We start from the raw sequence: 24911 nt of genomic DNA, 5'->3' as shown, positions 1-24911 counted from the left end.
ACTTCTTAGGGTTGACAACGACAGAAGTATCGGAGTCGTCCAAAGTTGCCAATACCTCCTTTAACAGTACACAAAGGTGTTCAAGCTTAAATCTGAAGTTTACTTCTTCAGTATCAGACGAAGGAATAATACTGTCTGAATCTGAGATTTCACCCTCAGAGGCTACCGACGTATACTCCTCATCAGACTTATGCAGGAGGGCAACCTGCGTAGCAGTAGGTGGAACAGAAACCTTACTATATGAATGTCTAATTGTCCTCTTGCATTTTCCCAGCATAGGAAAAGCAGATAATGCTGCAGATACCGCAGAAGATACCTGTGCAGCAAAATCTGCAGGCAAATAAACTCCTCCAGGAGGCTGAGAGGAACTGCAGGGCACTGTATGTGACTCCATAGAGGCTTGGGGCGTTTGAGGAGAATGCTGGGGCATTGCCTGAACAGCATCATCCTGAGAGACATTGGGCTCAGAGGGCAACAATGTATCTTTAAATTGAAGTGTTCTAGCTAAGAATGCAGCACAGAATTGCATAGGCAAAACAATTTGTGCCTCAAGGCATAAAAAGCATTTGTCAAAAGACACAGAGTCTTGGTCCATGACCATAATACTAAATAAAAAATTCCCCAAATTGTAGACATTTTTAAAATACACTGTCATTTTAAGAATTGTTAATACCACAGCCGCTTAACGGGACAGTCAAGTAAAAAAAAAAAACTTTCATGATTTAAATAGGGCATGTAATTTTAAACAACTTTCCAATTTAGTTTTATTACCAATTTTGCTTTGTTCTCTTGGTATTCTTAGTTGAAAGCTAAACCTAGAAGGTTCATATGCTAATGTCTTAGACCTTGAAGGCCGCCTCTAATCTGAAAGCATTTTGACAGTTTTTCACCACTAGAGGGCGTTAGTTCATGTGTTTCACATAGATAACATTGAGCTCAGGCACGTGAAGCTCCTAGGAGTCAGCAATGATTGGCTAAAAATGCAAGTCTGTCAAAAGAACTGAAATAAGGGGGCAGTTTGCAAAGGCATAGATACAAGGTAATCAGAGAGGTACAAAGTATATTATTATAACTGTGTTTGTTATGCAAAACTGGGGAATGGGTAATAAAGGGATTATCTACCTTTTTAAACAACAAACATTCTGGTGTTTACTGTCCCTTTAATGTCATGCAAAAATTCTTTAAAATAATAAACTAATCAGGCCCCCTACACCTCAGACAGGCTGAGGTGCCTTACCTTAACACTTATACACAATTTTGCTGTCAGAAGTCTCTAAAACGATCATATAGTAGATTGACACTGAAGAGACTGAAATTCAATGACGCCGCCCCGCTCCGTGAATATCCGACAGCAGAGAGAAGACACATGACCGGTAAAGAGAGGAAATTACGCAGCAAGTAAAAGGCGCATGTTTCCCTCTGCCTAGCCTACAACACCGGAGCTTAATTTACACAAACGCTCAAGCGGTTTGTCAGTTAGCCTGTTCTAGCTAAGCAAGCAAAGAAAAACAACTGCCAAATTTTAAGTTTATACATAAATCACTGTATAAGCCACACACATATTAATAAAGTATTTCAACAAAATTAGCCCAAAGAGGAAAAACGTCCCAATAAAAGGGAAGATTAACCTCTAGTCTCAACATACATAATGTGCCTGCCCACTGCCAAAGAAAATCCTGTATAAAGGATTTTAAAAATGTCCACATCTACTGCATATGACATATTCTTCTGAAGTGCTAGTCTCCAAGACCTAGAAGACAAAAGCACTTACCTGCAGTCTAGCTGTCCGGCAGGAAGACAGCTCACAAGGCGTGAAAGGACACATACTCTTTACAGAGACCTGTAGAAAAAAAAAGAACAGAGTAACCAACTCTGGCTTCTGTACTATGGGCAGCAATGTGTTAGCAAACCTCACAACTTCCTAACTGCTTAAAAAAACCACCATTACTCTACTGAAGAGATAAACGTGGATTTAGCGGACCCAAATCCTTGCTTGCAGGGAAAAGTACCCGAAAAAGGAATTCATTTCTTCAGACACCAAACTTCACCTCCTCCATTGACAGAGGCAAAGAGAATGACTGGGGGTTATAGGTAGGGGAGTGACACTTAACAGCTTTGCTGTAGTGCCCTTTGCATCCTCCTGCTGGCCAGGAGTGATATTCCCACTATTAATTGAATGACGTTGTGGACTCTCCATATCTTAGGAAAGAAAATGTTTTATAGGTAATGGCAGATAGCAGCCAGTACCTAAGATGGCGCCTAACCGTCAGAGGGGAGATCCTACTATATATATATATATATATATACACAAAACACAGGAATGGACCGCACTCACAGACTGGACTGGGTACACATCCTAAGCCACTGTTAACTCCACAGCCCTGAACACTGACAGACAGCTGCAAAGTTCCCAGCAACCCAGGCAGTTAACCCCCGAGCAACCTGGGTGTCAGGTCCGCAGGGGAGCATTACAAACATTAACACAAAACACAAAAAACCCAGCACTCACTAGCAGATTCACAGCAATGTTTAAAAGCAAAACTGGGGGAAGTCAGTTACATTTGGCGCCAAAGGATCAAGCCCAGGACCACGACAAGGTCTCCCCCTTCCTGGGACCCTAACCAGCACCCACACAATGCATACTTCCAAACAAACCAACTGGGAACCTCCCAGAGTGACACAGGCTTTTGTAACCTCCCCTATGTAAATACAAAACACAGGAATGGACCGCACTCACAGACTGGACTGGGTACACATCCTAAGCCACTGTTAACTCCACAGCCCTGAACACTGACAGACAGCTGCAAAGTTCCCAGCAACCCAGGCAGTTAACCCCCGAGCAACCTGGGTGTCAGGTCCGCAGGGGAGCATTACAAACATTAACACAAAACACAAAAAAAACCAGCACTCACTAGCAGATTCACAGCAATGTTTAAAAGCAAAACTGGGGGAAGTCAGTTACATTTGGTGCCAAAGGATCAAGCCCAGGACCCTAACCAGCACCCACACAATGCATACTTCCAAACAAACCAGCTGTCTGTCAGTGTTCAGGGCTGTGGAGTTAACAGTGGCTTAGGATGTGTACCCAGTCCAGTCTGTGAGTGCGGTCCATTCCTGTGTTTTGTATTTACATAGGGGAGGTTACAAAAGCCTGTGTCACCCTGGGAGGTTCCCAGTTGGTTTGTTTGGAAGTATGCATTGTGTGGGTGCTGGTTAGGGTCCCAGGAAGGGGGAGACCTTGTTGTGGTCCTGGGCTTGATCCTTTGGCGCCAAATGTAACTGACTTCCCCCAGTTTTGCTTTTAAACATTGCTGTGAATCTGCTAGTGAGTGCTGGGTTTTTTGTGTTTTGTATATATATATATATATATATATACTGGCAGGGTTAACAGTGGGGGTTGGAGGAGGGAAGAGAGCTGTTTGGGAAGGATCAGGGGGGGGTGAGTGTCAGGTAGGAGGCTAATTTCTACACTAAAGCCAACATTAACCTTTTAAACTACCTAATTAACCCCTTCACTGCCGGGAATAATAGAAGTGTGGTGCGCAGCTGCAATTAGCGGCCTTCTAATTAACAAAAAGCAATGGAAAACCCATATATGTTTATGTCTGATGTTTCTGAACAAAGGGGATCCCAGAGAAACTTTTACAAATATCTGTGCCATGATTGCCCAATCAGTATGTAAATAATTTCTGTGAGAAACCCAAACCCAAAGTTTGTGAAAAAAGTACCAATTTTTTTTTTATTTGATGGCATTTGGCGGTGAAATGGTGGCATGAAATATACCAAAATGAGCCTAGATCAATACCTTGGGTTGTCTACTTAAATATATATATATAGATTTGATAGGTAAATAAATAAAAAAAAAGCAAGGCTCTATTTCTGTTTTAATGAAATGATAGCAAAAATGGTAAAAAAAACTCTGGTAATTTGGACAAGTTTTAGTCTGGAAGTCCCGGAAGTGAAAGGGTTAAAGGGACACTCAAGTCAAAATTAAACTTTCATGATTCAGATAGAGCATGCAATGCTAAACAACTTTTCAATTTACTTACATTAACAAAATGTGCACAGTCTTTTTCTTTCTACACTTTTTGAGTCACCAGCTCCTACTGAGTATGTGCAAGAATTCACAGAATATACGTATATGCATTTGTGATTGGCTGATGGCTGACACATGATACAGGGGGAGTGGAAATAGACATAACGTAACATAAATGTCAGAAAACATATCTACTACTCATTTGAAGCTCAGACTAAGTGCTATTGCATTGTCTTTTTATCATGCATTTATTGATTATGCAAATCCACTGTATTTACTGGTCCTTTAAATGTATTTTAGAACAGTAACGTTTATATGCTGCACCTAACTGATTTTACAAACTCTTTATGAGCATCTAATACAAAGTACAGAATTTCAAATACAGATAACTGGACTTTCCCAAAGTTGTACAGTACTTTCTTACCACCATGCCTCGAACTCTGAGGGCTTGAGATGGATTCATCCTGCATAACTGACGTAAAGCTTCAGTTCTGCGCCTTCCTCCAATGCTCTCTTCATCCTGACGTTCTCCATTCTTTATCAAGCTCCTGCAGACTGTTGGCATTAAGTAGAATGTATTTATTTACCAATAGCCTTCACATTTACACAAACTATAATATTGACAGATTAGTATTAGGCTTTTAAGTATGCAAAGCAAAGCAAATCAAAATACCTTTAATTTATCTGCAATTGAATTGTATTAAAAGGGACATTAAACTGCAGGTTACAACTACAGTAGCATTGTTACTATTCACCATGTTATTGTTTTGTACTCCTGTACCTGACCTGCAGCTGTCTTTAAAGCCAGTCTCTTATTTAAACCCTTACAAAATACAGTTGGTAAATTTCTGTTTCTTTATACTGAGTGCCGCAATCTTGTAGCGCACAGATTGTTGTATTCTGTAAAATAAGCAATGCGCTTTCACGGATCAATGACATTGCTGTTTTTTTTGACAACTGTACCTTGCACAATAGAAAGCAGAAGAGTTAGGAATCCTGATTACCCCACATCTAAACAAGATGGTCCCCTTAAATTTTGAACCTTTAAAAAAACCCACATAGTTTCTACTCTACACTCCTGGTCCAATAAACCAATTTCATGGCTAGGATGGGTTCACGCCATCAAAATGGTAATACTCCCTAAAATCCTTTATATCCTTCAGGCCTTGCCCATTCCTATCCCTGATCCCATTATACACCAATTACAGAATATATTTGGGATCACAAACGTCCACGAATTGCTACACAAACCCTATATCGGACTAAATTGGAGGGAGGGCTTGGGGTTCCCAACTTGCTATTGTATCGTTATGCGACTCTCATGGCTAGAATTGTGGATTGGTGCAGAAACGCCAGCCACAAAGAATGGATAGTTTTAGAACATGAACTCTCTCGGAGTAGCCAACTTGGAGGCCAATGCTGGCTTAAATCTAAAAGAGACCAGAGTTCCCCGGGACTCCCCCTATTAGTTGGAGAAACATTTAAAACATGGGAAAAAAATTCTGAGAGGATACAAAACAATCTCCACACCCCTTTCCCCTTTAACACCCTTGATGGGCAATCCCACAGCCCCCCTCCACTCCCCACACTTACGCTAAACACTCACTTCCACAAATGATACCCCATTATCTAATCTTACAAAATGGCAAACTCAAATCTAAAGAGGAGCTACTTGAGATTATGGGTCCCTCCCTTAAAAATTGGCTATTACATCATCAACTCTTGCACTCTCTTTCCATGCATGTAGATAAAAACAACTTAACTCAACCTTTGACCCCATTTGAATCATTATGTTATCTACCATTTCCAACCACGGGTATCCTCTCAATATCATATAAAGTATTACTCTCACATCGCGCAACTCACCCCCATCTCACAAAACAAGTTGGGAGATAGAGCTTAATGATCATCAACCAGCCAAGACATGGAATACTATATAAAACAGATGAGCTCCTCGGCTTCTTCTATGAATATAATGGAGATGAACACAAAGTTTCTTTGTAGATGGCATTACACCCCCGATAAACTGGGGAAAATATTCCCAGGCTCTAATACTGACTGCTGGAGAGGTTGCGCACAGAGAGGTACTTTCACACACATATGGTGGTCATGCCCTATTGCACAAACCTATTGTTCCTATATAGGTAAAGAAATAGAGCTAGTCATAGGTATCTCCCTTCCACATACCCCATGGACCTATCTTTTCAATCACTTTCCTCAACTGAAATGCAAGCTTAGACTCAAATTGCTTACTATCATGATCAATACGGCCAAACGATATATTCCATACTATTGGAAACGCTCTACTTTGCCGTCCACAAGTTTCTGGAGAGACAGGGTCACCACAGCTATAGAATTAGAACAATACCACTACTCGAAATTACACAAAATAGAAGATTACCTGTCAATCCGATTCCTCTGGGAGGAATACATCCACTCCACTCCTCTCCAATCCCAACACAGTGCGACTAATTAAATAGTCAGACCCCTTTCCCAATCAAAACTTCGCAGAGTCATACACATCATTTCCTCTTATTCTGCACATTGTACTTTAATTCAAATTATATATTTTCTAACAATTTGTAACATTTACCACTGCATCAGGGTTATTATATTTGTTATTTGTTTACTGTTTCTATATGTTTATACCACACTGTATTAAAGCTGCAGTGCACTTTGTAATTGAGGTTTACGCTATCAACCGCCAAGAGGCATTGCAATAAGCTCATGGACAATATGAAGAAGTAGAGGTTAATCCTTTAACCCAACCCGCAAATACTTGATCCTTTGACGAAGCGTTTTCCTATTCTATTTAACGTAACGGTTTTAGAATGCCCTGTATTTGTGTAATGTATGTTTTCATCTGGTACAATAAAGCTTTTTGAAATTAAAAAAAAAAAAAAAAAAAAAAGAAAGCAGAAGTTACATTTTTTACTGTTGTTTTGTTTGTTTGTGTAACACAATTTAGAAAGTTACATAGCAAATATAAAAAGCCCTCAGAAATATTAAAAATAAAATCAGTCATTGCAAAATGTAAAGCTACTGCCCTGTAATGTGGACACTAAATTGAAGTGCATGGTAACAGCTTGTCAAGAAGACAACAATATCACTGATCTGTCAATGTGCACCACCTCTGTCACAGGGTGCAGATGAAGAACCTCACTAAGCAGCACTATTGAAGGGGAAAATAAGAGAATAGATTTGAAGAGAGCTGCAAGCACAGGAGGAAAAACATAGAATGGTGAGTAGAAAGTAACCATTCTTCTGTAATTGTATGTACCCAGCAGTTTAATGTCCCTTTAAAATACATAAATAAAATTACTTTCATTTTAAGTACATTGATATGTACAATAAAAAGGTTATGTGCTGAATAGTAAACATATAACTGAAAATAATAAGTTAAATCATATGTAATTTGAACTGTGTAGGATGAAACTGTGAAGTGTGTTTGCATTAAAATGGACATAAAGAAAGTTGGGATAGAGACAGAATAATATATGTACTTTAATTACTTTACCTGCAAATTTATACTGCAGTGCCTTGCCATTAAACCTTTTCTTTTAAGTTTCTGAATTGTACAGCTCTAACTCCCCCCCACACATTTCCTTCTATGGCTGCATCTATATTTACTGTTGCTTTGGTAGAATGCAAAACAGCATAGTGATTATCTGCTGGAGCATGCCTAAAAGCTGTGAACCCAGTTTAAATACAAAGCCTGTGTCTAAACACTGATAGGGGAGTGGATCAGACTACTCCAGACAGCATGGCTATGTAATTCATGTTGCTTATTTTTTTAAATTATTTTAAAATACTTAACAGCAATTTTTAAACATTTTTTTATGCAAAATATTTTTATTTAATTAGCCCTTTTAGGAAATGCACAGATCTCAACATGTTTCACTTTAATGGAATGTTGTACAGTATAATAAGTTAGAACAGTTACTATAAAAGAACAAGAAACAACATTATAAAGTTATAAACACAACTTCAGCCAATCCTAACCTTAAACTTTGAAAATAAATAGGTCACATTTATACAAGCAGAACAAATAACAGATATTCTCATCCTATGATGTATACCTACCTTCATTAAAACTATCGGGAACGTTGGCGACAAGTAAGCATAGAAACCATGCTCCATTGCGAACATGAAGTAGTGCTTCAGCCATATCAGTAATTGGCAAGAGAGAATGTAATTCTGCAAAAGGACAGGATAGATCAGTTCAGCTATAAATGCACTAGATTGTAATGCTTTGTATTTTGGAGCAAGCTTAAAAGGGACTTGAAGCCAAAATGTTTTCTTTTATATTTAAGTTTAAGTATAGAACTTAAAATTTGAATTTACTTCATATTATCAAATGTCTTCATGCTCTTGGTATACTTTGTTGAATAGCAGGTAGGCAGGCTCAGAAGCATGCATTCTTGCAAAACTGCTATCATAAAAAAAAAAAAACATATGCATGCTACCTTCATAGATATTCTCTTCACCAATCAATATCATGAGAACAAGGTAAGTTTGATAATATAAGTACATTGGAAAAAAACAAAATTAATGCTTACCTGATAAATTTGTTTCTTTCCGGAGTCCACGGCTTGAGTAATTACTGTTGGGAATATCACTCCTGGCTAGCAGGAGGAGGCAAAGAGCACCACAGTTAAACTGCTAAGTATCACTCCCTTACCCACAACCACCCGTCATTCAACCGAAGGGAAATGGAGAAAAAGGAGTAACACAAGGTGTAGAGGTGCCTGAGGTTATAGTCAAAAGAACAACTGTAAAGTGTGGAGCTGTGGACTCACCATATCCGGAAAGAAACATATTTATCAGGTAAGCATAAATTTTGTTTTTCTTTCCTAAGATATGGTGAGTCCACGGCTTGAGTAATTACTGTTGGGAACCAATACCCAAGCTAGAGGGCACGGATAAATAGAGAGGGGCAAGACAGGCAGTCCTAAACAGAAGGCACCACCGCTTTTCATGCCAATTTGGAATCAGCTGCGGGTTTCTTTGATTGTTTCCCCTTGTTCCAAGGCTGATTGGATTTCCAAGAAGACTTGGATTGTTCCTGTTTGGAAGAAGAAGGGGAAGGAACGAAAATTACACCACCGCTTTCTCCCAAAAGAAACCTCAGCCGAGGCAAAAATATCAAATTTGGAAAAAGTATGTAGAGAAGACCAAGTTGTAGCCTTGCAAATTTGTTCCACAGAAACTTAATTTTTGAAAGCCCAAGAATAGGAAACAGCTCTTGTAGAATGAAAAGTAATTCTCTAAGGAGGCTGCTGTCCAGCAGTCTCATAAGCCAAACGAAATATACTTTGTAACCAAAAAGAAAGGAGTAGTAGCAGTAGCTTTCTGACCTTTACGTTTCCTAGAGAAACAGACAAAGAGGGCAGAGGACTAGCGAACAACAATTTCCTGATTGATATTTCTATTAGAAACAACCTTAGGAAGGAAACCTAACTTAGTACAAAGAATCGCCTTATCGGCATGAAAAATAAGATAAGGGAAATCGCACTGCAGAGCTGAGAGTTCCGAGACTCTTCGAGCAGAAGAGATAGCAACAAGAAACAAAACCTTCCAAGATAACAACTTAATGTCTATGGAATGCAACGGCTCAAACGGAGCCAGCTGTAAAACTTTTAAGAACAAGGCTAAGGTTCCAAGGAGGAGCAACAGACTTAAAAAGAGGCCTAATTTTGACCAAGACCTGACAAAAATATTGCACATCTGGCACATCCGCCAAACGTTTATGTAGTAAAACTGATAAAGCAGAAATCTGACCCTTTAAGGTACTAACTGACAATCCCTTCTCCAGGCCTTCCTGAAGAAAAAGATAAAATTCTAGGAATTCTAATTGTACGCCAAGAGTAGCCCTTGGATTCACACCAATATATTTACGCCATATCTTATGGAAATCTTTCTAGTAACAGGCTTGCGAGCCTGAATCATGGTCTTAATGACCGACTCAGAAAAACCCCGCTTAGACAGACAGAATTAAGCGTTCAATCTCCAAGCAGTCAGCTTCAGAGAAACAAGATTTGGATAAAGGAAGGGACCCTAAGGTCCTTCCTCAGAGGTAGTCTCCAAGGTGGGAGAAGTTATTTTTAGAAAAAATAGGGATCTTAAAAACATGCTAGCACCTTCTAAATTGAGAGGAATTACAGAAAAGAAAAGAACAGCTTGGGTGGGAAAGGGAGGAAGGTAATATTGGCACATTTAAATGTAGAGCAAAGGATTGTGTCATGTGTCCCCCACCTGAGAAAAGGAAACAATGTGTTCACAAGCTCTGATGGTCGAAAAGAGTATAAGATTACAAGTAGATGCACATGTATGACCACACATGTCGTATACATGTTAAAGTGCAAGTGTAATCTGTTTTACATAGGGAGAACAAAAATAAAAATAAAATATAGGTTCAAAGAACATTTAACGAATATTGAAAAGAAATCGAGATACCCATAGTGTACCCATACACTTCAAAATGGCCCATTATAATAACATAAGCGATCTAGATATTAAAATAATAGAATGGATACCACCTAATATCTGGGATACCAACAGATAACTAAAACTTAGACAGAGAAAACATATTGGATAAAAAAGTTAGACTGTCTTCAACCAAAAGGACTAAATGTGGACTTAGATATACAAGCATTTCTAATATAATATAGTTAAGTAAATTATTTAGAAGGGAGGAACCCCATGACATCATTAGAAATTTGATTATCTAAATATACATGACAAAAGTGTAATCTTTGTGATACACTAGGCTGTGGAAGTAGGTTTTTAAATATTTTTATGAAAATATTTTATATAGTCTTTTAAGAAATATTTTCGTAATTTTTGTATGTTTTTAAAATATGTATACTTGATAACATTGTATTCATAGTGAGAGTGCTGCGGTCTAATGGTGAGGTTGACTGCCTCATAATCTAAAGGATGCAAGATCGAATCCAACCTCAGCTATCAATTTTGTGTAATTGTATTTTTTACTATTCTACATATACAATGTTTGTGTTTATAGCTTGTAATAAGTTTTTTAAATATTTATCACTGCAAAGATATACCAATAACTTGCAGGGGTGGCTGTAGCCTAATGGTGAAGATAACGAACTCATAACATAATAGATTTGAGTTTGAATCTGACTGTAGTACATATTTTAATTATTTTAATTTAAAGTTATGTTTTACGATTTTGCATTTATATAAGTGTATACAGTTTTTACCAGTTTTTTAATCAATTTATCATGGCAAGTGGTATACTAGTATTGTATAGGGATAACTACAGGTATTATAGGATAATAATATATTTGATAAATATACATATACAACAATGTTGTTAACTGAATCAATGTTAATCATGACACCTGTGAAAATAATGGGGTATATAAGGAGCATGTCTGGTTAATGAACACACTCTTGAAAGTTTCTGGAACAGAAACGAAACGTACGTAGAGAGGTTCTATATATATTTTAATTTGGTCTCAGGGAGGCTACCAGGGCTCATATGCTGTGGGCACCTATATGGTGATCTGAGAGACTCATATCTGCAAGTTAATCTATTTTTTATTTGCAATAAACGTGTTATATCAAAACACTGGAGTAGTATCCCATTCATACATGTTTGATTGTGGATTGTCGTTGGAAAGAGAAACAGGCTCTCCGGTTGGACAGCCTCTCCAGACGTCATAGAAGGAGGTGGATTTAAGGAACAAGCTACATGGTTGTGTACAACCAATGCGCATAATGTACCAACCGATCTTGTGAGTAATACCCAGGGAAGGGGGCTTTTTAAAGGATAATTATCAAACGGATTACACTTAGAGTGTGCTGCGCTTCTCTATCTTCATATCTTCCAAGGTGGGAGAGATGACATCTCCACTAGGTCTGCAAACCAGATCCTGTGAGGCCACGCAGGGGCTATTAGAATTAACTACGCCCTCTCCTGTTTTATACAAGCAATGACTCGTGGAAGGAATCCCGGATCGGGGGCAAACATTTCATGCTGATTTGGAATCAGCTACGGGTTTCTTTGATTGTTTCCCCTTGTTCCAATGCTGACTGGGTTTCCAAGAAGACTTGGATTGTTCCTGCTTGGAAGAAGAAGGGGAAGGCTTTCCTCTGAAGTTACGAAAGGAACGAAAATTACTCTGACGTCCTTTAGGCTTATTCTTCTTATCTTGAGGTAGAAAAGACCCTTTTCCACCCGTAATATCAGAGATAATTTCTGCCAAACCGGGTCCGAACAAGGTTTTGCCCTTGTAAGGAATCGCCAGAAGCTTGACTTTAGAGGAAACGTCCGCAGACCAGGATTTCAACCATAATGCCCTGCGGGCTAGGACAGTGAAACTAGAAGTTTTAGCTCCTAGTCAACAACCTGTAAAATGGCATCTGCAATAAAGGAATTGGCCAACTTAAGAGCTTTAATCCTATCTTGAATTTCATCCAAGGAAGTCTCTACTTGAAGAGAATCAGTCAAGGCATTGAACCAATAAGATGCCGCACTAGTCACGGTGGCAATACATACCGCAGGTTGCCATTGGAGACCTTGATGAACATAAATCTTTTTTCAAATAAGCCTCCAGCATCTTGTCCATAGGATCCTCAAAAGAGCAGCTATCCTCAATAGGAATAGTGGTTCTCTTAGCCAGAGTGGAAATGGCCCCTTCAACTTTGGGTACAGTATACCAAGGGTCTTTCATGGAGTCCTCGACAGGAATCATTTTCTTAACAATGGGAGATGGGGAAAAAGACACCCCTGGTTTCTCCCATTCCTGTGAGATAATCTCCCTATCACGGTCCGGCACAGGAAAAACCTCCGAAATGGAAGGTTCATCAAAGAAACTATTAAGTTTACTACATTTCTTAGGAGTGACGACAGGAGTATCCAAGTCATCTAAAGTAGCTAAAACATCCTTTAACAATACATGAAGGGTTTCAAGCTTTAATCTGAAGGATACCACCTCAGTCTCAGAAGAAGGAATTATACTGTCCGAATCAGAGATTTCACCCCCAGAAAGTCCCGATGTATCTTCCTCTTGCGTTTTCCCTGTAATCTGGGAATGGCAGCTAATGCCGCTGAAGATACCTAGACAGCAATTTCTGCTTTTAAATAAACTCCACTAGGAGTTATAGAGGAACCGCAGGGCACTGCATGTAAAGACATTGAGGCTTGAGACGTAGCAGGAGAAAGCTGAGGTATTATTTTAACATCATCATCCTGAGAGACATTAGGCTCAAAAATGTTACCTTTATTTTGCAAAGTTTTCTTGACACATGAAGAACAAAATTGCACAGGAGCTGCAATTTGTGCATCTAAACATAATAAGCATGAATTCAGTAAATAAAACTTGTACAGATAAGTTTCAAAGATTTTAATACTCAATTAAAATAAGCCAAGGAAATAATACACTTTACATTTTATCCCAAATTAAAATGATGTGAGAAAATTTAAGAACAAAACATTTAATTAACATCAAATAAACTTCTAAAATACCCCTCAGGCAACCCCACACCTCAATTACTGAGGTGCCTTACTGCTACCAATTAAGAACGGATCACCCAGAAATGGAGAAAAATAACTTTACCCTCAGAAACGTTATGAAGTAAAGTTGGTCATGTGACCGCAACCGACGAGCTCAAATTACTGCTGCGACACAGAGAGGCACTACTTCCTCGTACACTGAGTACTAGAAATAACCGTTTTTTTCAAACCTGAAAGGAAATGAATAAGCTGCTGAAATAGAAAATGCAGCCGTACTTTCAGGTTAAACTTGTATTGTTTTATCAAGTAAATATGTGTCAGAAAATAAAGCCTAATAAAAACATTTTACCCTTTCTTTTTAAAAGAGTTTAAATGTTAGTCTCACACATGCTACAGTGCCTGCTTCCTGCCCCAGTGTAACCCATACAACAGGATCATCTATGGCCCAATAAAAAAGCAGTGGTTTTAATTTGTTAAGTGCATGGTCTCCCCAACTAGAAGAAAAAGCACTTACCTGCTCCGCTGTCCGGCATGTAGACAGTTACAAGGTATGAGAGGACACAGTTCCTCACAGACACCTTTGAAAAAGAAAGAACAGAGTAGCCAACTCTGGCTTTCTAAACTAGGGCAGTAATTGTTAGGAAAACGCAGTAAGTACCTCTTTACAAGTTCCTAACTGCTTTCAAGCCACCACTACCCGACTGCAAGGAATAACGTAGAATACGGCTATACCCCAAAACTTGCTTGCAGATGAAATCAAAGTTTTCTTCAGACACCTAAACTTCACCTCCTCCATGCACTGAAGGTAAGGGAGTGATACTTACCAGTTTAACTGTGGTGCTCTTTGCCTCTTCCTGCTGGCCAGGAGTGATATTTCAAACAGTAATTACTCAAGCCGTGGACTCACCATATCTTAGGAAAGAAAAATGTTTTTAAGATTTTGTTTTTACTAAATCTTAAAAAAAAAAAATGTGTTGAACTGTGTTGATTAAGTGGTTATTTAAATATATACATTTTAAATAGTTGTGTATATTAGCTTTAAAATGCTCATTTGAATGTTTTTCAGAACACTTTACATACATTTTAAAATAGGCAAATAAAGACCCCCCACCCAAAAGATTTAGTGAATGCAGGTTAATATTATGAGTAATACCATAAGGCAACAAAATAATGTATTTTTGAAAGCATTCTTATTTTACAGCATTTTTCACACTTGCAAATGTATATATGGTTTGGTGCAGCCAAATGCTACATAATTCCATATTTCATTTAATTATCTCTTTATTTTAAATAGTCTTCAAAGAATATGTATCCAGCCTGCTGCCATTTTGAAGTAGCCAGGTGGGGGCAGTGTAATACTTTGCAATATTAGAACATTTTCTGATATTAATAAATGTTACCTAAGTTATTCAAAGTACAAATGAATGGCATACATTAACATAAAATAACTTAATGATAATTTACACAGAACACATTTTAATTTTAGCTACTTTAAGCACTAAGAACTAAGAACACTGCGTAATTATAGTAACGTGCTAAAAACATTACATGAAGAATGAGATTTTTTTTAAATATGAAGAAATAAACAAATTAATAATAAAATAAATGGTTTCAGTCTCCAGTTTGTGACATAGGTACTTCAGTCTGAGGTATGGTTTCAAACAAGGGTTTTCAAATGTAATAAATACTATTTTATATATTTTTATGTTTAAAATAAGTACCTTGATAAACTATGTCAGATAGCTTATAAGAAAAGGTTGTCTGGTTCATAAAAGAATTTCTGATATTTGTGTCTATCCCACATAAACAATTAAATTACTACCTGCTTGCAAAATACAAAGAACATCGGCAGCTTCTTCCATATGTACAGGACTTTCAAACAGCTCTGATGACTTTAGGAAAAATTCGCCATTTGATTCTGTGACCTTTATCAAGACAATATCCAAACAATAATGACTTTAAGTAAATAAAATAATAGTACAAAAAGTGTAGAATGTGGCAAAAAGAAGAAGAAAACTGAATAATATAAAAACCATTTGCTTTTAAATGGACATAATAAGGAGTTAAAAAATGGCAAGCTTTAAAATAAAAAGCATTACTCAACTATCACTAAAGTTCTGCCTTTTTAAAGTGTTGTGGATGTCAGCAGAAAGCACTTACATCTTTTGACATGGAAGGAAACTAATGAAAGGTATTAGGTATTTTAGGCTGTAAACATGTGTGTAATTTTACCTTTTTTTTCACTATCAGGTTCATTTAAATGGTTTTAATAGAAAAGCGCAAACCAGTTTCTATGATCTCAAAATGCTATTGTATAAATCCCTGCTGTATTGTATAAAGCCTTGTGGCACATAGAATAGGTAGAAATTCCCTTTTCTCCAGAAAAGCCTTTGGGGCCCAACCTCTTTCTTTATTTATACCACACCATTGCTTGTCAGTTTTAGCTCACATATAGCAATGTTAGAACCTTTTAGGAAAGAGAAAAGATTTAATTATTCCCATGATTTATTCAGAGAACAGATCTGCTTAAAATATACATAAAAATTATTGTCGTCTAGGAGTTTGTGTATAACTGACCTAAAAATGTAATCTGAGCTTCCCTGATGGATTTATATTAAAATGACATATATAGGGGGTAAAGAGACACACAAAAAATCTTGCCTATGTTTGAGGAAGCCCTGACTGAAAGATATTTCTACCAATTCTATTTGTGAAAGGAAAAACATCTAAACAAAAGTGCACTAATATTATCAGGGAGCTTGCTTTGCACACTCATTCTCTGAACCATCATAATGCATCCACAGCAGTAGTAACAAAAGCCTTTGCCATAAAGGCTATAATTTCTTCCTAAGCTCATATGAACAGTAAAGTCAAAATTAATTGTTCATGGTTTAGATTGAATCAAGTTTCTGCCCTTATATCTTCCTCTTATCTCACTACCTGTCCCCTCAATCATATCCCCTCACAACTACTGCCCTCTCTCCTACTATTACTTTGATCTTCACACATTTTCAATCTCTCCCTCAGCAATGGTATTTTTACCTCATCCCTTAAAAATGCACTAGTCAAACCTATCCTCAAAAACCTTCTGGTTTATCACATTTACTCAAATTAAACTCCCCCCTTGATGCATTGCAATCTGGATTTTGCCCCAACACTCCACAGAAGCAGCAATCATTAAGGTTACCAACGACCTACTTACAGCAAAATAGAGAGGCCACTTCTCTCCTGTTAATCCTTCTCGATCTGTCTGCAACCAATGATACTGCTGACCACCATCTCAGACCTCATCTCCAGATACTCTCCCTACCATCCCCTTCACTCTGCTCATGATCTCCTCTCCTCCTTGTTACCTCCTCACATTTCCATAACAGGACTTCTCTAGAATGGCCTCATTTTGTGGAACTCTCTGCCTCACTCCACAACATTCTCACCTAGTTTTTAAAGTTTCAAGCGCTCCTCAAAGACCCTACTGTTCAGGGAAGCATACAACATACGCTAACCTTTTTCTTACCTCAGTTCCTCTCTTCCTTTTGCCATCCCCTTGAACAATGTAATCGTACGAGTACAGCTGTTTTGTAGATCACCTTCATGGGTGATCTACAGTGCAACTTTTGGCAGGAAACTCTACCCATCTGTCTCCAATAAATGCTACCTTAGCATATAATACCTATGTTTATAGCACTGCAGAATATGTTGGTGCTATACAAATAACTGCTAATAATAATAATAAAGTTGTTTTTTTATTGCACACTCTAATTTGCTTCTGATAAAAAATAAGCTTTGTTCTCTTGGTATCCTTTTTTTGAAGAGTAAACCTAGATAGGCTGACAGGAGCTTAAAGGGACATAATACTCATATGCTAAATCACTTGAAACTGATGCAGTATAGCTGTAAAAAGCTGACAGGAAAATATCACCTGAGCATCTCTATGTAAAAAAGGAAGATATTTTACCTCACAATCTCCTCCGCTCAGCAGAGTAAGTTCTGTGTAAAAAGTTATACTCAGCTGCTCCCAGCTGCAGGTAAAAAAAAAAAAAAAAACATGAAGAAATGAACAGCAGCCAATCAGCATCAGCAGTGCTGAGGTCATGAACTCTTTTACTGTGATCTCATGAGATTTCACTTAACTCTCATGAGATTTCATAGTAAGCTGAATAGGGAAATAATATGAGAGTGCACAAGGCTCATCCCCTTAGCTGTCCCAGGACAGACATACTAAAATGCTTTTTAGAAATCCTTTACAATGGGAGGTGGCTACTGAGGAACTTTTGAGGTAAAATATCTTTCTTTTTTACATTGAGATGTTCAGGTGATATTTTCTAGTCAGCTTTTTACAGCTATACTGCATAATTTTCAAGGGTTTAAACATTTGGGTATTATGGCCCTTTAAGCGTCTAGCACTCTATAAGAGCAGTGCTTGCAACAATCTATAACACTGCTACAAACACTGCTGCCATAGAATGCTAAAGATGTTTGAACACTCCTGAGCTCATATAAGCCTACCTTAGTTTAGGATACAAAGAGAACAACACAAATTTGATAACAGAAGAAAACAAGAAAGTAAACCATGAAAGTTTAATTTGGACTTTATTATCCCTAAAAAATTTAACCTTTCAATCATTATAACAGGTACAGCATAAACATTTGTTAGATTAGTTTAAAACAAAACCGTTTATTTAAACGTTAAAGCATTTTATATCTATGATTAAAGGGATATAAAACCCAATTTTTTTATTTCATGATTCAGACAGAGCATTTGATTTTAAACAAATTCCTATATTCTTCTATTATCTCATTTGTTTTGTTCTCTTGATATCATTTTTTTTAAAGGATACCTAGGTATGCTCAGGAGCTGCCGATTGGTGGCTTCACATATATGCCTCATGTTATTTGCTTAACCAGTGCATCCAGCTAGCTCCCAGTAGAGCATTGCTGCATCTTCAACAAAGGATACCAAAAAAAATAAAGCAAATGAGAAAATAGAAGCAAATTGGAAAGTTGTTTAAAATTGTATTCTCTGTCTGAATCATGAAAGAAAAAAAAATGTGTTCATCTCCTTTTAATGTTTTATTATAATAATTAGGGTTGCACCGATACCATTTTTTTAAGACTGAGTACAAGTACCGATACCTTTTTTCAAATACTCACCGATACCAATTACCAATACTTTTTTTATGTCATGACAGACATGACAGACAAGCACAAGACAGACAAATGATTTAAGATCGCGTCTTTATAATTATGAACTGTATCTCAAAAGACATTTTGAAATAATAAAACTGTTTTATGTGCTTGCTGTCACAAAGTTCACAGAACATGTTTATAAATTAAATTATTACAATAACATATATTAATAATAACAACAATAAATAACAGCTGCAGCAGCTGGGGCTGGAAAGCTACAATTTAAAGGGGTGATTACGAAATGCTATTGGGTTGTAAGGTGCATATATAACTCATCAATCTGACATTTGGTTGTTAATACAAAGTCGTATAATTTAATTCTGAAAATATTGGGGAAGGAGTGTCCCAGTAATCCCCTTTGAGAAAAATGGGGCATTTGTATTCTACTGACTCAACAGAAAATAGGGCTGGTCTTCGTATTTTTCCAGGGCTGCTTTTTATTCCCAGTCCAGCCCTGGCTAAGGGTGTTCCTCAGAGTACAGTATATTTTGAGCATACTTGTGCAAGATGAGAGGCTTCCAGCTGTAAAGTAGCAGCTTTTAAAGCACTGCTCTGACTTAAAATAATACAAATAACAGCAATTTGTATTGGCAGAACAGAAGTGAACAATTTTTAGTTAAGTCTCCACTCCAGCTTAAAATGAAATGGGAACATACAGTTTGAAAAACGCCACAAGATGGCATATGGGTAGGAATTGGAGGTATCGGTTTAAGTATCGGTGCATTTGCACGAGTACAAGTACTCATGCAAATACTTGGTATCGGCACCGATACCGATACTAGTATCGGTATCGGTGCAACCCTAATAATAATGCACACTTTATCTTAAATTAAATTCCCACTACAATATGCACAGAATGTAATGATGCCATAGGATAAAACACAGAACCAACCTTGTTCATTATAGCTAGTAGTTCACTTAGTACAAGTCTCAAACGACGAGGGGAATCGCTGTGTTCAAACTCAAGTGTGAGACCATGCTGAAGCTGTGACACCAAGATGCTTTCCCCACTGCTGCCACCAAGCTTATGTCTAGTATAACAGAGAGAAGAACGTAAACAGAACATCAAGTTGAAAGCCGTTTTGGTTCATATTTTAATCAGGAGTAGCGTTAGATCTTGCTAACCTCTTTGTCCAGACAAAACACGTTTTTTAGTTTGTTTTTTTAAATATAACAATGTGCTGGAGCTTTGAGTGGGGTAAGGACTGTGCAAGTCATTCACATTCTGTCCTTAGATGCATGCATGGAACAACCTAACATTTATGACAAAGTAGTATAGATAAGCAAACTTTTTTTTTTTATGAAGGATGGTACTGAAAGATATGAATGGGTTAAATACAATTAACAAACACTGACAATTAATATGCATAAGAAAAAGGATGACCAATCTTAAAGGGACATGAAACATTTTTATTTCATGATTCAGATAGAGCATGCAATTTTAAACAACTTTCTAATTATTTCTATTATCATAGTTTCATTGTTCTCTAGGTACCTTTTGTTGGACAAAAAGCCCAGGAGCGTGCACCTGTCTGGAGCACTATATGGTAGTGCTGCAGCTACCTACTTAGGTATCTTTCCAACAAAGAATACCATGGAAATAAAGCAAATTTTGATAATAAAAGTAAAATGGAAACTTTTTAAAATTGTATTCTATGTCTGACTCATGAAAAAAAATTTGGGGTTTCATGTCCCTTTAAATGTTAAAGGGACACGTCAAACGAGTATCGAATACAAATATTTGCCCATGCAATAATATACAGCACATACCTTAGTTGTTGTTCTTTGTTAGCATCTTGCTCTAACGCATGAAAATCCACCGACAGCAAGGCCACTATGGCATTTACGGCCTCTACCCCAGAAAGAAGGCGAAGAAGCAGCTTCTTGTCTTGAGCCCATCTCTGACTCTGATCCGCTGGTGCACATAAGGCCATGCGAACCAAGCAAGGGAGCAGAAGTCTAAGTTCAGGGTCACTCAGAGCAGCCAGCCGAACCACATCGACTTTCTGCATTGCTTCAAATGCATAAGAGCTCACATATTGTAGGCCAGAGCTTTCCCCCATTGTGCAACCTATAAGGATAAATGACAAAAATATTCTGTAAATTCAAACACAACATGTGATTAACTGTAGCATTTTTTAACCCTGTGTAAGAAATATTTTAAAAGCCAGAAAAATACATTTTGAAAGTAAGATCTCTTACAAAACACACAATCCACTTCTATATTTTCAATAATAAACCATTTAAAGGGACAGTATACACTAATTTTCATATAACTGCATGCAATAGACACTACTATAAAGAATAAGATGCACAGATACTGATATAAAAATCCAGTATAAAACTGTTTAAAAACTTACTTAGCAGCTCTCAGTTTAGCTCTGTTGAAAAGGTAGCTGGAAAGCCCACTGCAAGTGCGAAATAAGACACTCCCCCCTCCCCCTTCTTTTGCATATGAAAAGACCCTTTACACAAACAGGAGCAAGCTGGAGTAGGTAGCTGACGGTATTCACATAAAACTTTGGGGCTTGGTTAGGAGTCTGAAAATCAGAGCAATTTTATTTAAAAATAAGCAAAATTATAAATTAAAAAAAAAAAAAAAAAAAAACTTTATGAGCTTTATAAATAGATCATCTACAAAACATTTATGCAAAGAAAAAATGAGTGTATAATGGCCCTTTAAGCCTTCTTTCCTGTAAAATGCAGCACAATAATTCCCTACATCAATGCAGGAGCTCATTTTTATCTTCCCCTAACCAATCACTGCAAAGGACATGCAATAAAGATACACAAAACAATTTTCAAGGGTTGCATCCCTGGTAGCAAAACTCTACAAATTGGATCGACAAAAGGGCTTTGATAATATTCCACAGATATATTGCAATTCAGTTATTGTTATAGATTATTCAGTAAACTGACTCTGTTGTACCTGTAACATTAAAGTTAACTATGCACTCTTATTGTTTTTGATAATAAAAGCTCAAATGAAGACACAATAAAATCACCTTAAAGGCACATCAAACCCAAAAAAATGTTTTTATGATTCCGATAAGATCATACAATTCTAAACAACTTTACTTCTATTATCTAATTTGCTTCATTCTCTTGGCATCCTTTTTTGAAGGAGCAGCAATGCACTAATGGGAGCTAGCTGAAAGCCAATGACAAAAGGCATATATTTAGCCACCAATTACCAGCTTCCGAGCCTACCTAGGTATACTTTTCAGCAAAGGATACAAAGAGAACTAAACAAATTAGATAATAGAGATACATTGGAAAGTTATTGCTTTAGAATTGCTCTATCTGAATCATAAAATAATCAATTTTCAAGTCCCTTTGAATAAGAGATTGTACACAGCAGTAATTCAGTGAAAGTTTGGTAATCATCAAGCATTTTTTATAAGTGATACAATAGATGGAATGTATGTACTCTGTAGTCAATACATTTACTGGAATCACTGAAAGAGTTACAGCATTTTTTAACTATAATTAATATATTGTTAAATATAGTAAACTGTTTCAGTAGTCATTTATCAAGATGCTGAAGTCACAGGTATATCCTTCAACTCACAAATCTGTTATTTACAGGGAAAATAGATTTGTCATCAAGATCCACATTTCTGTATATTGTGTCATTTTCATGTAAATTTATACATTAGATGCAGGGATCTAAAATACCATTGTTCTTGGGAAAATGCTATATGGTGATGCAGTGAGTGGCAGTCATTTTTAGAATATATATATTTTTTTAATTGAGTTTTCAATATGCAAAAATATTACAATGATCGAAGAGTACAATGAGAATAGACAAAACAGGGATTACTTTATGAAACAATACATAGTTTGAACTGCCAAACAAATCGTGTATCTGCAAAGTAATTATTTCAATTTGCATAATAAAGAATGTCTCTTTGGACACTCAGCCCCCTTATCACATGACTATTTATTATCTATTGACTTGCATTTTAGCCAATTAGTGCAGTGTCATCCACAACACACGGGAGAGAGCACAATGTTATCTATATGGCCCACGTGAACTAGCAGTCTCTTGTAAAAAGCTAATAAAAAAAAGAATGTGATAAAAGGCTGTCTGTAGTGGCTTAGAAACAGGCAGAAATTTAGGCGTTATCTATCTTTTTAAACAACAACAATTTTGGTGTAGACTGTCTGGGGCACTATTGGTATCGGTGTGTTTATTTTTATTTTGTTCAAATCTTGATTGTGCAAGGACACTGGAATATAATATTTTAGATGTTATATATATATATATATATATATATATATATATATATATATATATATATATATATATATATAAAATGTTGGCCATAATATTATGTACAATAAGTAAACAGTTTAGTCTAAATCTTGGGCTGTACATGTTAACACATTAGCTGTGCCATGCCGTTTTGTCAGTGTTCTATATTCCCTAAACACTGTCACTTTAAAAAGATTTCAGTCAGATCACAGCAAATATTGCGAAAACAGCTGCAACCAGGAGGAAGAGAAAAATGTTTTAGCTGAAAATGCAAACAATAATGTGGGGGGGGGTTGTTTTGTTTTTTAATCCCTGATCCAAATAAAGGATAATGCATTGCTTGGTTTTCAGTGCAGCGCTCTTTGGCAGTCAAGAGGTTAAAAAATTAGGGGGGGGGAGGTTTACTGTCAACTACTAACTCACAATAAAATAAACGTATTTTACAACCTTGCATAATCTACAACATATCACTTTATATTCGAAAGTATAATTTACCAGTTTATCACCAAACCGATGACCAGCGAGCTTTCCTTGTCCTATGGCCTAGCGTCTCCGGTCTGTATTAGTCACATTAGCTTCGCTATCGGGCACGTTCTGCCATAGTAGTGTTTATTAATGATAGTGGGAAGGCTCTACAGATTCCCCTCAAGTTAAAATATGAAAGAACCGGATAGAACAAAAGGAAACATTCACAACGGTGTATATTTCGCGTTCACAATAATGAAGAGTATTTTTCCCTAGCAGGCCACCGTAGACACGTTAGCGTAAAAGAGGAGGTATATAATTATTTCAAAGCAAGTAACGATGCTACTGTAACGTTTTATTATGAGATAGTTGTGATGAATGCTCTCAAGTATACATGTGATTATTATGTGTTATTATGTGTAAAGAAATAAAACTTCCAATTCTTCTTCAAAACGTAATGGAAACAAGTTTAACTTGAAATCCCTATTACATTCTGGCAATCTGCTACATCTTTACATAGGGCAGAAGTCAGATTTGATAAAAGTAGGGGAATTTGTGTGTATAGTTACGGTACAACCATAGATAAACAGCTGTGTGATTTTTACGTTTATTAGATTTGGTACTTTTATTTAACCCCTTAATGACCGCAGCACTTTTCCATTTTCTGTCCGTTTGGGTCCAAGGCTATTTTTACATTTCTGCGGTGTTTGTGTTTAGCTGTAATTCTCCTCTTACTCATTTACTGTAGCCACACATATTATATACCGTTTTTGTCGCCATTAAATGGACTTTCTAAAGATACCATTATTTTCATCATATATTATAATTTACTATAAAAAAAATTATAAAATATGAGGAAAAAATGGAAAAAAACACACTTTTTCTAACTTTGACCCCCAAAATCTGTTACACATCTACGACCACCAAAAAACACCCATGCTAAATAGTTTCTAAATTTTGTCCTGAGTTTAGAAATACCCAATGTTTACATCTTCTTTGCTTTTTTTGTAAGTTATAGGGCCATAAATACAAGTAGCACTTTACTATTTCCAAACCTTTTTTTCAAAATTAGCGCTAGTTACATTGGGACACTGATATCTGTCAGGAATCCCTGAATATCCATTGACATGTTTATATATATTTTTAGAAGACATCCCAAAGTATTGATCTAGGCCAATTTTGGTATATTTCATGCCACCATTTCACCACCAAATGTGATCAAATACAAAAAATCGTTCACTTTTTCACAATTTTGTTCACAAACTTTAGGTTTCTCACTGAAATTATTTACAAACAGCTTGTGCAATTATGGCATAAATGGTTGTAAATTCTTCTCTGGGATCCCCTTTCTTCAGAAATAACAGACTTATATGGCTTTGGTGTTGCTTTTTGGTAATTAGAAGGCTGCTAAATGCCACTGCGCACCACACGTGTATTATGCCCAGCAGTGAAGGGGTTAATTAGGGAGCATGTAGAGAGCT

General features: G+C 36.9%; 1 protein-coding gene across 1 annotated transcript in view; it reads right to left on the bottom strand.

Annotated features, from left to right (window-relative positions):
• INTS2 (integrator complex subunit 2) overlaps nt 1-23695 on the bottom strand; it is a 187617-nt gene extending 163922 nt beyond the window's left edge. Inside the window, exons 1-6 of the mRNA XM_053707342.1 lie at nt 23461-23695; nt 20478-20778; nt 19600-19738; nt 15343-15445; nt 8120-8233; nt 4461-4591 (exon numbers count right to left, since the gene is read on the bottom strand). Coding sequence (XP_053563317.1) covers nt 4461-4591; nt 8120-8233; nt 15343-15445; nt 19600-19738; nt 20478-20770 — 780 coding nt within the window. The 5' untranslated portion in view covers nt 20771-20778; nt 23461-23695. The remainder of the gene's footprint in view (nt 1-4460; nt 4592-8119; nt 8234-15342; nt 15446-19599; nt 19739-20477; nt 20779-23460) is intronic.
• Between the last annotated feature and the right edge of the window lie 1216 nt (nt 23696-24911).

Source organism: Bombina bombina, chromosome 3 (genome assembly GCF_027579735.1).
Source record: "Bombina bombina isolate aBomBom1 chromosome 3, aBomBom1.pri, whole genome shotgun sequence".
NCBI lineage: Eukaryota > Metazoa > Chordata > Amphibia > Anura > Bombinatoridae > Bombina > Bombina bombina.
The sequence above is the reverse complement of the archived record's forward strand: the minus strand, read 5'-3'. Positions and strand labels throughout refer to the sequence as shown.